The 15,620-nt window shown below is 54.5% G+C and overlaps 1 protein-coding gene across 1 annotated transcript; it reads left to right on the top strand.

The window, feature by feature from the left end:
* The first annotated feature begins 4,928 nt into the window (after positions 1-4,928).
* On the top strand, positions 4,929-15,023 carry MIIP (migration and invasion inhibitory protein). The gene is made up of 10 exons (XM_058719052.1): positions 4,929-5,037; positions 6,690-6,879; positions 7,125-7,460; positions 7,873-7,957; positions 11,625-11,733; positions 11,815-11,867; positions 12,565-12,694; positions 12,879-12,975; positions 13,744-13,869; positions 14,125-15,023. The coding sequence occupies exons 2-10, from the start codon at positions 6,751-6,753 to the stop codon at positions 14,167-14,169; spliced, it is 1,110 nt and encodes a 369-aa protein (XP_058575035.1). The 5' UTR covers positions 4,929-5,037; positions 6,690-6,750; the 3' UTR covers positions 14,170-15,023.
* Positions 15,024-15,620: the final 597 nt, after the last annotated feature.

Raw genomic sequence — 15,620 nt, 5'->3', positions numbered from 1 at the left:
CAGCCCAGGCAGAGCTAGCGCAACACGCAAGGGAGGCCGGGAGGGTCTGAAGGGGTGCAGAAGGCTTGTGCCAGACAGCCCACCCCTCAACTCACTCAGAGCTGCGCTGTCTTCTCTCCCTTCTTTCCTGGGAGGCGGGGTCTGGGTCTGACCCAACAGAGCCCTACAAGGCGGTAGCCAGCACCGGCTCCGCCTCAGAGGACCAGTGGCCCTGGCTACAGGCCCTGCTGCTACAGCTGGTCCCTCGTCCGCCCCCATCCTAGATCTCCCTTATGCCTCATGCTGCAGCTGCTCTGGTTACTTCCTGGTGGGGTGATCCAGACTTCATCCCTGGGGATCCCAGCCCTTGGTCGTCACGCCCTGGCTGGGCTGTGATCGCCGCGGTTGCCACTTACTGTTAGCAGTGGGTGTGGAAACACCAAGAGCCAGACACCCAAGGGGGTTCCCGACACCCCCCTGCCCCACTGCACAGCCCTGGCTCTTCTGGGTGAGCCCACAGGCCCGCTGGTCTGCCAGCAGGAGGGGGCCAATGACCAGGTCACATCTTCCAGTTGATGGGACCCTACTGTGTCCCTGGGCAGAAGCTTCCTGCCCCCAGGCACAGGAAACACAAACTCCAGAAGTGGGTCATCGGAGTGATGAGGGGAGAGGCCTGTTTGACTTCCACCCTCTGCTTCGTGTACCCGTGTGTTGTAGCCGCAGGGGACACAGTGGCGTATCTCAGCTCCTTAGAGAACAGAGCTACGAGGTATGGTTCCTGAGCTCGGTCCTTTCAGGCTGTGCCACCTGGGTGTTGGGGCTCCTGGTGAGATCGGTGGACCCTTTAGTCGGATGCCCACTGTTCCACATTTTGCCAAAAAATGAGCCCTTTGGTGCTGGAAGACGAGCTATTCCCAGCCTTGAGTGGCAGAGCCCGGGCTGTGGACGGATTGGCGACGGCAGGGCGGCCCGCCCACAGTGAAGCTTCTTGTCCTCCCGCTTCTAGGTAATTCGGCCTTAAGACTACCTGGGGTATTGTCTGTTGGGGAACTGCCCTCGACAGGCCCCCTGGGAAAAGAACCATTAGGGAAGAAAATAAGGTTCCACAAGAAATTGTGCGGCCTTACGTTTAGCCCTTGCCATCCCCTATGGGGACTCCTACTCACAGGAAGGGTAGCCTCAAGCATTTGCCAGCAAAGGCGGCCAACGAAGGAGAGACATATGGAACCGAAAGCCCCACTCCGGTAACTAAGGAGCGTATCAATGGACGCAGGCCACTCTAACCCCTGGGCCCACTTGGCCCCCAGGAAGCATTCCAGATGACGACTGAACCTAGTCGGTTAAAGTACAGAATGGTTCATTGGTTCCTAGGTGCAGGGTCTCTCTGAGAATGTATAAGGCGTGGGTTTCTAAGGCCCTCCTGGCCCCCCTCCTGGCACCTCGGACCCAGGCGAACACTTTTGTTCTTCAAAACCACGAATGGTTCAGGGAAACAACTAAGAGGTCATGTCCCTATAACTGTTCCACTTGAGGTGTTGAGAGATAAATGACCTTTCATGAAAACAGCAAAGCAAGTACTTTGCAGATTATAGATAAACGTAGATACATAATAAAAACAATGAAAGAAATTAATCAATACGCAAAGGGCAGGAGGGAACGTTACCAAAAAAAACACCAATCATGTTATTCCTTATTGGGTGATGACACTAAGGAACAATTCTAGAATTGGGTAATGCCAGAAAACATAGATGACGTACGCTACAAGGAAATCACTAGCAAATATAATGCCGCGTTTGCTACGATAAATCGGCCAGTTCAACACCCTGCTGTTGTCTGCGTCCATTTTTATTTTAGTGGTTTATTTTAGTTTTGTTTTATTTTCACTTTTTCGCCGACGCCGTTCATCCTTCGGGAACCCCTGGACCCGCGGGAGCTGGGACTCCGGCACGTTGGCGTGAGGCCATGTGTGTGTCCCGGGTCACTGCATTCAGGTGATCTAAAGCCCTCACATGGCCGTCCGGGGGAGGGCCCCGCAAGCAGGTCAGGGGAGCTGGTATGTAGAATAGTATCAATTTCAATAGGTATAAATGGCCCCCTTCCATCAGGGGACTGAAGCCATCGATCTGCTACCAGTGGCTGGCTGGTCCCTCGGAGATGGTACATCGAGGGCTCAGCTTTGTTCCTGCTTCAGCAGACCGGGCGTTCGGTGGCAGAGGGACCTCCGTGAGCCTTTGGGAGAGGAGCCCAGGCCACTTTGACCCCTGTCCTCATGGCTGCTCTGTCTGTCCCTGGGCCCCCCGTACCCGCTCTAGGGTGGCTGAGGAGGGAGGTCTGCTGACGTCTAGCAGCACATCAGCCTTTCCAGCTACTTTTTTTTTTTTTTTTTAAGTGTTTATTTATTTCGAGACAGATAAGAGTGCGAGCGGGAGAGGCGCAGAGAGGGAGACAGAGGACCCGAACCAGGCTGCGCACTGTCAGCACAGAGACTGATGCAGGGCTCGAACTCAGGAACCGTGAGATCATGACCTGAGCCGAAATCATGAGTTGGGCGCTTAACCAACTGAGCCACCCAGATGCCCCATTCCAGCTGTTTGTTGACCAACCTTCTCCCCTGCATCGGACATTCTCTGATGGACTGGAAACGTGAGACCCAGAGACTTAATCCGTTGTGCCCTTCCCATTGGTTTTCACAGGTTCATCTTCCTACCCCTTCCCCAGTTCTCCTGCCCCCACCCCCCATCTTCCAAACTTTTCCTTCCAGGCTCCAGGCCGCCAGCCATTTGCCACCACCCAGGGCGTCGTGCGTGTCTGTTCCTCAGGCTGCACATCCCTCTTTATGTGTAGGTGACCAAGTGTGAAGCACACAGCTGTGTCCACTGGGGCAAGAATTAGCCTTTGTCTTTGTCCTCAGGGCCACTCCTGAGAGGGCGTGGTGGCACGAAAGTGGCAGCTGTCCATTCCAGCTACTACAAACACAATGTGCCCCATGAGGCCAAGTTCTTGTTTCCTTTACTTGCTTCACATCTTTTAACAGCTTTATCGGGTATTTATTTATTTATTTATTTATTTATTTAAAAGTAAGCTCTACGCCCAATGCGAGGCTTGAACTCATGACCCTGAGATCAAAAGTTCCATGCTCTACCAATTGAGCCAGCCAGGCCCTCCTACCAAGATGTAATTTTATAGGGGCGCCTGGGTGGCTCAGTTCACTAAGTGTCTCTTGATTTCGGCTCCAGTCATGATCTCATGGTTCATGGGATCAAGCCCTGGGTTGGGCTCTGCACAGTGCAGCTTCACATTTTCTCTCTTCTTTCTCTGCCCCTTCCCTCCTCCTCTCTCTCTCAAAAGAAATAAATAAACATTTAAAAAGATATAATTTAGGGGCACCTGGGTGGCTTGGTGCGTTAAGCATCGACTTCAGCTCAGGTCATGATCTCATGGTTCGTGAGTTCAAGCCCCGCGTCGGGCTCCGTGCTGCCAGCTCGGAGCCTGGAGCTGCTTCAGATTCCGTGTCTCCCTCTCTCTCTCTGACCTTTCCCCGCTCCCACTCTGTCTCTCTCTCTCTCTCAAAAATAAATAAAACATTTAAAAAAATTTTTAAAAATAAGATATAATTTATATAGAACTGCACATTTAGAGTGTACAATTTAATAACTTTATAGACATATATATGCACCACATGCACCATGAGACCATCACAACCCAGACAGTGAACGTATCCATCACCGCCAAGGTTTCCTCGTGCCCCTTTACCATGCCTCCTTCCACTTGATCTCCTAGCAACCACTTATCTTTCTATCGCTATAGAGCTACAGATCAGTTTACATTTTCTAAAGTTTTATACAGATGGAAAGTACAGTATGTACTCTTTCTTTTCCATGCAGTGTAACTGTCTTGAGATGCATCCATATTGTGCATACCAATAGTTTATTCATTTTTATTGCTGAGTAGTATCCATTGTATGGATATACCGCAATTTGTTTATCCATTTACCTGTTGACAGATGTTTGGATAAAGCTGCTGTGAACATTCCTATGCAAATCTTTGTATGGACAATTTTTTTTCTTCTTGGATAAATGCTTAGGGGTAGAATGACTGGATTGTATAGAGGATACGAATTCAATTAAAAGAAAACCCAGCTTTATTGAGGTGTAATTTACATACCACAAAATTCAATCATTTAAGCAAGTTTACAAAGTCGTGCAGCCTTCACCACAATCCAATTTTAGAACATGTCCATCACCCCAAAATGATCCCTCTCTCCCTTTCTCTTTCTCCTTTCCTTTTCCCCCTTCCTTCCTCCCTCCTATCCTTTCTTCCTTTCTCTCTGTTAATTTGCTGAATCAAGCTGATTAGTTTAAAAATGCTCTGAGCAAGTCACTTCATCTTTTATGGCCTCGTTTTTGTTTTCGCTGTAAAATGGGGCTGGCATGCACTGGCCTATGGAAAACACCTGGAACATAGCACTCCGCATACATTATAGGTATCTGTATTCGTGCTAATTTACTCCCTTTCCTCCAGGCAAGGACCCCTCTTCATTCTTCTCTGCCCCCCCAATGCCTAGTACAGGGCCTCTTAGCACAAAGTAGGCACGATAAATACCGGAAAGAAAGTATGGAAGAATGGATCTCCAGCCATCGCCTACCCCAGCCCCGCCTGACATCCCTCAGCAGAATTCTGCTTAGCGGGAGCAGCGCCGGGTCCAGACTTCGAAACTGCCCCAGCCAAACCCCCGCGAGTTCGGCCGCCCCATCCTGACCAATCGGAGCTCGCCCTCCGGGAGCCCGCTCCAGGCCGAGAGTCGACGTCCAGTACACGACCTTGGAAATTGACCAATCAGCTATTGAGTCCCTCTGTTAGTCCCGCCCCAATGTTGAAACTGCCGCTTCGGAACGCCGAGTAACGTTCGCAGGAGCGTCCGACTCCTCCTGCAATCTGGCCAATCAGGACGGCCGGATATGGCCCCGCCCCCAGTGGCAGCGTCGCGTGGGGCGAGAAGGGCGGGACTACGGGCTGCGAAAGCGGCGTCAGGCTTGCGGGTTTCCAGGTTTCCAGGAGGTGAGCGCGGAAGCTGCGGGGCCGCCGTGAGGCGGAAGGACTCGGCGGGAGGCCCCACGTGCGCCCCCGCGGAGGATCCGGGGACCGCGATGGGAAGGAAGGGGGAGGCTGAGCCTCTTTTCCTGGGAGCGTCCGGCAGTTTTGCTGCCCCTGTTTGTCTTGTGAACGTCGCCTTCCCGTTGCATTTGCGCCGCTGTTAGCTTCCCAGAGCGCGGCCGGAGCAAGAATCGTCTATACTCCGGACGCGTGTGTGGGGGCGTGTTCGGTGTAGTCTGTTTTTTCGACCTCAGCCCCTGCAGCCTGGCCCTGAGAAGGGGGCTCCTCGTGAAGGCGATCCAGAAGTGTGGGTGGGAGGGAGGGTTGAGGTCGGGCCGGGTTTCTGCGAGTAGGGTCTGGCCCGACCCAGTGTTAAAACCGGGAGGGTGCACATTCTGGGACATTGAGTTTCTGGGTGGAGCCTGGGCCTGGAGCCCTGAGAGGATTAGGCAGCGCCTTCCCCTAGTCTGCAGAAATCCCTTCCAGACTGAGCCTGGATCCCGGGGGGTGAAGAATGAGGAGAGGAGAAGGCTTCCCAAGCACCTCCCTGCACAAGGGAGAGGCTGGAGTGACCATGGACCCTGTAGCCAGATTTGGGTTCACATCCTGGCCTTGTCACTAGCTGTGTGACGTGGGGCAAGTTGGTTAACTTCTCTGAACTTTGGTTTCTTCATTTCTAAAATGGAAGGGTGGGCAGGATAGAGGGAAGAGCCCGTTCAGGAGCCTGATTTGTGTTGGATTCCCAAGTTACAATACTTTACATTTGTAGACTTGCCCTGATTGTTTTCTACATATTATCCAAATTTTATTGTTAAAGGGGATTGTTCTCTTTTGGCGTGTAAGCGAACACACTCTGGCCAGTTTAGTAATAAGAGACGTTTGTGGGATGCTCACTCTGTACCAGGTACCATAGTAAGGTTTAACATGCATTATCTCATTTCATCCCTGCAGTAACACACAGTCTCTCTCAAAAATAAATAAACTTAAAAAAATAAAATAAAAATAGGGCTCCTGGGTAGCTCAGTCGGTTAAGTGGCCAACTCTTGGTTTCGGCTCAGGTCATAATCTCACAGTTTGGGGTTCAAGCCCCACATTGGGCCCCGCGCTGATGGTGTGGAGCCTGCTTGGGATTCTCTCTCTCCTGCTCTCTCTGCTCTCCGTCTCTTAAAAAATAAGTAAACTTGGGGCGCCTGGGTGGCTTGGTCAGTTGGGCTGCCGACTTCGGCTCAGGTCATGATCTCGCGGTCTGTGACTTCGAGCCCCGCGTCGGGCTCTGTGCTGACAGCTCAGAGCCTGGAGCCTGTTTCACATTCTGTGTCTCCCTCTCTCTGACCCTCCCCCGTTCATGCTCTGTCTCTCTCTGTCTCAAAAATAAATAAACGTTAAAAAAAAAAAAATTAAAAAAAAAAATAAGTAAGCTTAAAAAAAAAAAATCTCTACAGTAACCTTACAAGTTAGATACTGTCATCATCTCTGTTTGGCAGATGAGGAAACTGAGGCACAGGGAGATTAAGTCACTTGGTTGGGGCTACACAGTTAGGGAGTTCCAGAGCGGGGATTCGAACCCAGGCCTCCGGCTCCACTGGCAGCCCAGTGTCCTGCTGTTTTGGCTTCAGGTAGAAGAGCTGGGCCTGGCTCCTGGCCCGGAGGGGGCTCCGCAGCCCAGGAGGAAGCCTCATGGTAACGCCTGGGATGGTGGAGACCGAGGACTCGGTGCAGCTGCGGCAGCTCAGTCTGGTGCTCCTGAGGCAGCTGTGGGTCGGGCAAGATGCTGTGCGGCGGTCGGTGGCCAAGGCAGCCTCAGGGGTGAGCACACGCCTTGAGAACTCCCGGGGGTGTGGAGGGGGCTGCCCGACCAGGCCAGAATCCAGACCTCCAGTGCAGCGTGCCCAGTTTGGTGGCGAAGGGGAAACTGAGGCCCAGCGAGGAAGGGACTGGGTGGGACGTGCAGAGGCCGCAGCAGGAAGGAGGACCCAGGCCCTCGTGCCTAGTGCAGGCCAGCTGGGCGTGTGACCGGGCCGCTGCCTGGTGACCTGGCCTCTCTGTTCCAGTCAACCCGGGACTCCAGCAGCAGCTGTGACTCCCAGACTCCATCGTCCCAGGGGACGTCCTCGGTGGCCCCGAGAGCCTCCAGCCTTCAGGGTGCCCACCAGGGTGGCCCCTGTGATATGTCCTGGGCTGGCGGGGCCAGCTCTGGAGTGATGTCTCTCCCACCTGCCGCATACCGACGCCGGCCGTCCCTGGGTTCGCTGAGGCCCTGCTCGGCACCCTTACTGGCCATCTCAGACCCGGATGGCACAGAGCTTTCAGGAGAGCCGGACAGGCCGGGGCCTCAGGAGGCCCAGGCCCAGAGGTCCATCCTGGATCAACAAAGCAGCCCGTCCAAGGTAACGTGGGAGAAAAGAACTTCCTTGAACGTCCGTTCGCCTGTCTGACAAATGCAGTCATGGGCAGCCTCCCTTACGGGGTGAGAGGCTTCCAGAAGATGCCTCGAGTCCTGTCCACTTCACCCTAAGTGCTCGAAAAGTGGTGGTGGTAGTTTCTCAGCACTTTGGGAAGAAGGTGGTGAGCCTGTTATACAGATGGGAAGACCAAGGCTCCGAGGCTTGGTCAGAGTCCCACATAAAGGGAGCTTGGGGGGCCAGTGCTTATCCTCCAGCTCCCGAGTCCGTGGCCGAGCCCCGGGGCCCATGTCAGGGTATAAGTTAAGACACAGCTCCTTTCCTTCCCCCAAGGTGGGACCTCCTTCGGGCTGGGCCTGCAGGCCTAGTCTTTGCCCCTCCTTGTCTCCCTCCTCAGCCAAGAGTGACCTTCGGTGATGAGTCTTCAGTGCCTGACAGGAGCTGGCGCCTCAGACCATACTTGGGCTACGACTGGATCGCAGGTATGGCCGCTTCCAGATACCTGCCTGAGCCCCCGTCGGCACTGAATGAATGAATGAGTCAGAGCTGCCATATTCTTTAGTATTTATTGCTGCTAGGCCCTTGCAAAACTCTGTATGCGTATCACTCTTTACCTTTTACTGCCCATCCCCCTCCATCCCCACCCCCAGCAACCTCAGTGGCCCAGCTGCTCTCCCTTTGGCTTCGTCCACCCTGTTCCTATCTATTTTTGACATGACAGCCAGAATGCATTTTTAAACATGGGGATCAGAATACTTAGCAGTTAGAAGAAAATCCAAAGTCCTCATTTAGACTTAGGGGGTATGACCTAGCCTCACTTAGCTCTGTTGACATGACCTCTGACTATCCACTTTCTGGCTCTTTGCTCCAGCTTCTCTGGTCTCCTTGGTGGTCCTTGAACCTGCCATACTCCTGGTCACCCCAGGGCCTTTGCGCTTGCTAGTCCTACTGCCTGGCGTGCGCTTCCCCAGGTTCACACCCTGTGGTTCCTTTTCATCCCTGAGGGCCCAGCTTAAAGTCTAGGCCTTTCTTGCGAGCATGCTGTCGTAGGGCCACTGCCGCCTGCGTCATTGCCTGTGGCATTAATCATTTGTATGTTCTTCGTATCATTTGTTCTCAGGAATCGTCTTGTTTCCTTGTTCTTTTTTTTTTTCTTGAAGTTTTTATTTATTTAAGTAATCTCTACATCCAGTGTGGGGCTTGAACTCCCAACCCCGAGATCACTTTCTTCCAACGGAGCCAGCCAGGCACCCCTTGTTTCCTTGGGTCTTGTCTGAGTTCTCCACTAGAACGCTAGAACGAATTTGAGCAGGGCCATAGCTGTCTTCTTGCTGTATTTCCCAAGCCTGAGCTTAGGTGTGGGACACACGGCAGGCCCTTAGACAGCACTCGTTGAATGAGAGAGTGAATGGCCTTAAGAGGTGGGTGCTGTTTGGATCCTCGTTTTGCAAAGGAGGAAACTGAGGCACGGAGAGGTTGAGTGACTTCCTGAAGGCAGGTGCTCCATGGGGTTGCTGGGACCAGGGGTGGTGGAGACTCGGGCCCCACCCCGAGGATTTCCCAGCCTGTCAGCTCACTGCCTTGCTTGCCATTTGTGGAAAATGGAGGCACCCGCCTCCCGCCTGCCCTGTTCCTGTGCTCGCTCTCTTTTCCGAGGGTGAGCGAGCGCTCCCGTCTAAGGACTGTCCCCGTGTTTGTACGCTCTGCCCCATCCCCTCCAGCCTCCCACAGGATTTGCTTCCTGTGATTCTCTCCTCCTCACTCGGTCCCAGCAGCATATGAACAGCCCAGAGGAGTGATGAGTGGTGGTTTTACCTGGTGCTCATTATGTGCGTTGTTCTTCTCTCGGCTTTACTCCTATTCTCTCCTTTGCTTTTCACGGTGACCCTATCAGCTGGGTGCTGCTGTTGTCCCCGTTGACGGATGACAAAGTTGTGCCACGAGGGCTGAGCCACTTAGCGAAGTCTTCCCTCTGCTCAGGGGTAAAGCTGCAATGTGCTATTTTCTATCCCGCTGAAACGTTTCTCTTTTTTTAAAAAAAAAAAAAAATTTTTTTAATGTTTATTCATTTTTGAGAGACAGAGAGAGACAGAGCATGAGCGGGGAAGGGGCAGAGAGAGGGAGACACAGAATCTGAAACAGGCTCCAGGCTCTGAGCTGTCAGCACAGAGCCCAACGCGGGGCTCGAACTCACAGACTATGAGATCATGCCCTGAGCTGAAGTTGGACGCCCAACCTACTGAGCCACCCAGGTGCCCCGAAACATTTCTCTCTTTATCTTATGTTTGCTTCTGGTCACTGCCCGTTTTCTCTGCTTTTCTTAATTTCTTTCTTTCTTTCCTTCTTTCTTTCTTTCTTTCTTTCTTTCTTTCTTTCTTTCTTTCTTTCTTTCTTTCTTTCTTTCTTTTGTTTTTTGGTTTTTGGTTTTTTTCTTAATTTTATTTTTTATTTTTTAAAATTTATACCCAAATTAGTTAGGATATGGTGCAACAATGATTTCAGGAGTAGATTCCTTAGTGCCCCTTAACCCATTTAGCCCATCCCCCCTCCCACAACCCTTCCCCTTAACCCTCTGTTTGTTCTCCATATTTAAGAGTCTGTCCCCCTCCCTGTTTTTATATTATTTTTGTTTCCCTTCCCTTATGTTCATCTGTTTGGTCTCTCAAAGTCCTCATATGAGTGAAGTCATATGATTTTTGTCTTTCTCTGACTGACTAATTTCACTTAGTATAATAGCCTCCAGTTCCATCCACGTAGTTGCAAATGCGAGATTTCATTCTTTTTGATTGCCGAGTAATACTCCATTGTGTATGTGTGTGTGTGTGTGTGTGTATATGTGTGTGTGTGTGTATATGTGTGTGTGTGTGTGTGTGTGTGTATATACACACACACACACACACACACATATATATATATACATATATATATATATATACACACACACACATATACACACACACACACAGACATATATACCACATCTTCTTTATCTGTTCATCCATTGATGGACATTTGGGCTCTTTCCATACTTTGGCTATTGTCGATAGTGCTGCTGTAAACATTTGGGTGCATGTGTCCCTTCGAAACAGCACCCCTGTATCCCGTGGATAAATGCCTAGTAGTGCCATTGCTGGGTCGTAGGGTAGTTCTCTTTTTAGTTTTTTGAGGAACCTCCATGCTGTTTTCCAGAGTGGCTGCACCAGCTTGCATTCCCATCTCTGCTTTTCTTTACAACAGAACTCCTCGAAAGGGCTCTCTAGACTCGCCGTCTCCAGTTTCCCTCCCTTGCTTTTTCTTGGTTGGGCTTCGGTCCCCGACACCTGCCGACACTGTCCTGTCATCCGTGAGCTCTGTGTTGCATGCGTGCCTGACCCTGCTCTACTTCCTGGCGGGCGTCACTATTCGGTTTCATGTCACAGGTTTCTTTGGTGACTAGTTTCTTGCCACCATGTTTTTTTTTTTTTTTTTTTTTTTTAATGTTTATTTTTGAGAGAGAGAGAGAGAGACAGAGCACAAACAGGGGACAGGCAGAGAGAGAGAAGGAAACACAGAAACTGAAGCAGGCTTCAGGCTCTGAGCTGTCAGCACAAAGCCCGACGCGGGGCTCAAACTCACGAACCGTGGCATCATGACCTGAGCTGAAGTCGGACGCTTAATCGACTGAGCCACCCAGGTGCCCCTTTTGCCACCATATCTGTGAGGCTCATGAGGGCATGGGGCACCTGGGTGGCTTAGTCTTTTAAGTATCCAACTCTTGGTTTCGGCTCAGGTCGTGATCTCAGGGTTCGTGAGTTCGAGCCCCGTGTCGGGCTCTGCACTGACCGTGTGGGGCTTGCTTGGGATTCTCTCCCTCTCCCTCTCTCTCTCTGCTCCTCCTGCACGCTCTCTCTCTCTCTCTGCAAACAAATAAATAAAACTTAAAAAAAAAAAAACAACCAGTGTCTGGCCCCTAGGAGGGGCTCTGTAAATATTTTTTGCCTGGATGCTTGCACAGACAAAGCCAGCAGTCACGGTGAGCAGAGGGCCCCCTCCAGGTCTGCATGAGGCAGAGTGGGGGGCAAAGCAGGTAGACTGGGGTGCTGTGCCGAGCACCCCTTAAGGCTCGGCCAGTGGCCACACAGCAGCTCCCCGGTGCTTTGCCCACTCCAGGGTCTCTGGACAACACCTCGCCCATCACCAGCAAGCCCGAGGCCTTCTTCTCGAAGCTGCAGGATTTCCGGGAAGCCAACAAGGAGGAGTGTATTCATAGTGGCCCCGAGTGAGCAGGGCTGGCCGAGGGGGTGGGCTGGGCGGCTCAAGGACCCCGTCGCCTGGCCCGCTCACCCCTGTCACTTCACAGACCCCGGTCCCTCAGCCTCCGGGAGAGCAGCAGGGTGGACCAAGACCACGAATGTGAGTGTAAATTCTCGGCAGCCTGGCCGAGGTCTCGGGGGCCTAGGGAGGCAGCTGGGGTGGCGGGGACTCGGGGAGGGAGGCCTTGGGTCTGGACAGGGTGGGGCAGGCCCTGGGGGGGTGGTGAGGGTGCACTGAGGCCTGGACTTGTGGAGATCAGGGCCGGCCATTTGTCACCTTACCTCTCGCCAGCTGCCTCCTTTCCCGTGTGCCCCCCACTTCCTCCAGTCGGCGCTCCGGGGGTGGGGTGGGGGGGGAGGTGCTGGCTCAGTCACAGAGTCCTGAGTCTCTGCTTTGGGTTTGTGTCTGCAGCACGTGGTGCATTCACGTGCGTGCCTCACGCGTAAGGAAGGGCTGTTCGTGTGAACACGTGTGTGCGTGCACACCGTGTGTGCTTGCCAGTTTAGGCACGCGCACGTGTGTCCGTGAATGTGACCGTACAGAGCCGTGCTTTGGGTTTGCACGTGTCACATTGATGGGTGTGTGCGCGCGCGTGCGGGTGTGTGTCCCCCGTGTTTTGTCACGTGAGCTCAGGTGCGTGTTAGTGTTCCGTACGTGTACACCTGTGTGCGCCTGTGCGTGCGGCTGCCGGCGGGGGGGGGGTGGAGTCGGCGGGCCCGTGTGGTTGGGGTAGGAAGGGGGTCCAGGGATCCGGGCCCCCGGCGGAAGGGAGCTGCTGCTTCTCATGGCCCCGCAGGCGTGTACTGTTACCGCGTCAACCGGCGCCTGTTTCTGGTGCCTTCGGATCCTGGCTCCCCCTGCCGCCTGTGCAGGACACCTCGGGACCAGCGGGGCCCCGAGACCCTGGTGGAGCCCGCGCAGGTCAGGTGAGTGGCCAGAGCAGGTAGGACACCCGGGGGCAGCCATGGAGGCGGCAGTGACCGAGGAGAGGAGCCCATCCTGAGGCCCGCCAGTCTTGAGGGAGGGAAGGCCGGGTCCGGGGCTGGGGTCCCAGAGCGGCCCGGAGGCGCCCAAAGCAACGCCTTCTCTGTCCACTGCCCCTGCCCCCAGGGTGAGCATCCCGCTGTCTGTCCTGGACCCTCCGCACCGGCACCGCATCCACCGACGGAAGAGCTTCGATGCTTCTGACACGTTGGCCCTGCCCCGGGTGAGCAGCCGAGTGGGGCCTGGGTGGAGCTGAGCGCGGGGCCCAGGTTCCCTGGTGGATCTTGAGGCCCAGAGAGGGCCACAGACTGTCCCACGGCCCCACAGAGAGGCTGGGCACAAGGAGGGTAGGTGTCCAGATCCCTGGAGTTCAGGCTGGGCCATTTCCATCACCTGTATTATGCTTGTTGCCTGTTCCCCACCCACAATGTGGCTTCCAGGATAAGCATCCCGCTGTCCAGATGAGACAAGGCGGAGGGAGGGCACTGGCCTCCGGTCCGCAGGTGGAAGAGCTGGGATTTGAACCCAGGTCCTTAGTGTTTCCATCGAGCCTCTCCTAGAAACATTCTTTATGTCCCCTGGGTAAGGGTGGGGGTCAGTGGAGATCCCTCCTCTGCCGGTTGAGGCTGGGGGAGCTGAGACTGGGGAGAGGAGAAAGGATGCCGAAGAAAGTTAGCCTGCTCGCCTGTAAAATGAACGCGTGAGTCCTCAAACCGGGGGCGGGGGGTAGGTAGTTCAGGGAATCAGTCCCCATCAGGCGTGGGGCAGAGCCCAGCATACAGGAAGTGCTCTGTCAGTATCCACGGCCTTCCCTCCTCCCGTCTCAGGCCAGGGCCCAGGGCCTGGGTCAGCAGGGTAAGGAAAGGGACGCCTGGGGTAACCCAGGATACAGGCAGTCCCAGGGGAGAGGCACAGCCCCCTCCCTGGGGTGCGCCCCATCAGAGGAGAGCCCTGCCACAGACCAGGTGCCTTAATCCCTTGCTCTCCACAGCACTGCCTGATGGGCTGGGACATTCTCCCTCCGAAGCCCGAGAAAAGCTCAGCCCCTAAGAGCCTGGACCTTTGGTCCTGCGTCTCCTCCGAGGCCCAGCACCGGAAGCTGTCAGCTGCCCGCCTGGTATGGTCCAGGGTACCCCAGGAGGGACAGATGCCTAGGAGTAGGCCTGGGGTCTGCAGAGTCCCTAGAGGGGTGGGATGGATTGGGGCAGGGAGTGCAGAGCCTGGAAGCTTCTCTCTGCAGGAGCCCAGCCCACAGCACCCTTCCAGGCTCTTCTCCTTGCCAACCACCCCACCCTCCCCAGGAAGGATGATGTGGGAATTGGGGGTGACTTCCACAGTGGTCCCCTCTGACCCCTCCCTGTTCACCATCCAGGCCCAGCCAACACGAGTCCCACCCTCCACCCCATTCCGGTCATGACTCCAGCCTCCTGCGCCCTGGCCGAAGCCCTGAGGACTGGCCACCCGGAGGAGGACAGAGCCCCTGCCATCCCCCCTAACCCCTCTCCTCTGGCAGGACACCCACCAGAGGGGAGCCCTGCCTGGCTTCAGCTGGAGGGGAACGTAGTCCCCACCCTCTTGGGTTGGGCAGGTGGATGGGCTCAGGCCCTTCTCCTTCCTGGAGACAGAGGTGGGGACTCCAGGGTTGGGGGGCGCGGGTGAAAGAGGATGGGGTGACCTGTTTGTAAATAAAGCTCAGTGCCGTCTGCAGCACCAGATTTCCCACGTGTGCTGGGTCCACCCTGCTGATGCCCTCAGTGCCCAGGAGGTGCTCTGGCGGCAGCCTGTTCCCTTGCCTGGGGAAAGACACGTCTGACATCCTGTACTGGGCCGAGGGGATCCAGTGCCCTGAGTTTGGTTCTCGGTGCAGCTTCCAACTCTGGGTAGATGGCCTCCCGGGTGGGAGGGAGGCGCTCCGGGCCCCAGACTGTCTCCTGTGGATGAGGCTGAAGCTGTGGACCATGAGGGAGTTCTCCCCTTCCTGGTCTCTGAAGCTGGGGTCCGTTGACAGGGGGCTTGTCTTAAGGTCCCTGGGCCAGTGGCTCCTCGACTGCTCTCCCCAGCCCCGCCCAAGAAGCCACAGGGGACCCAGAGCTGCCGCAGGCACAGATGGGGAAGCCGAGAGCCAGGCAGGGCTGGCAGTGAGTACAAATATCCCCCTCTCGTGGATTAACAGCCAGTGTCTGTCTGCCCCCCCGTAGGTTGAACGATATAAAATTCCTGGTTTTGTAAGATGGACATGAGATAAAAGGGGAACTGAAGCCCCAGGAGGCACGTGGTTTTTCTGAGGTTTCTCCACTTTGAGGGCTGGAACTAGGGTTGTGGTCTCCTGTGGAAGCCACAGGAAGCCGTCATGGCTGTGACGCCGGGAAAGCCTGGTGTGTCCCCCCCCACCCCACCCCGTGTGGCTCACAGCACACGTGTTAATCAGGGTGAGGGAGGTTCTGCCGCAGTAACTGATGAATCCCCAGCTCTCAGTGGCTGGCCTCTGTGGGTTCCAGTTTCTCCACATCCTCGCCGACCCTTTTCTGCCCTTTCTTAAAAAAAAAAAATGTTTATTTATTTTTTTATTTAAAAAAAAAATTTTTTTTTTTTTTATTTTTATTTTTGGGACAGAGAGAGACAGAGCATGAACGGGGGAGGGGCAGAGAGAGAGGGAGACACAGAATCGGAAACAGGCTCCAGGCTCCGAGCCATCGGCCCAGAGCCTGACGCGGGGCTCGAACCCACGGACCACGAGATCGTGACCTGGCTGAAGTCGGACGCTTAACCGACTGCGCCACCCAGGCGCCCCAAAAATGTTTATTTTTGAGAGAGCCAGGGTGAGCAGGAGAGGGGCAGAGAGAGAGGAAGAGAGAAGTGTGAATCTCA

Source organism: Neofelis nebulosa, chromosome 2 (assembly GCF_028018385.1).
Source record: "Neofelis nebulosa isolate mNeoNeb1 chromosome 2, mNeoNeb1.pri, whole genome shotgun sequence".
Taxonomy (NCBI): Eukaryota; Metazoa; Chordata; class Mammalia; order Carnivora; family Felidae; genus Neofelis; species Neofelis nebulosa.
Note: the sequence above shows the minus strand (reverse complement) of the source record. Positions and strands in the feature narration are given on the sequence as shown.

Excerpts from the sequence above, each read along its gene's own strand:
- MIIP (XM_058719052.1), top strand. The coding sequence starts at position 6,751 with ATGGTAACGCCTGGGATGGTGGAGACCGAGGACTCGGTGCAGCTGCGG. Across the intron at positions 6,880-7,124 it reads TGGCCAAGGCAGCCTCAGGG|TCAACCCGGGACTCCAGCAG; the intron begins GTGAGCACACGC and ends TCTCTGTTCCAG. Across the intron at positions 11,734-11,814 it reads TGTATTCATAGTGGCCCCGA|ACCCCGGTCCCTCAGCCTCC; the intron begins GTGAGCAGGGCT and ends GTCACTTCACAG.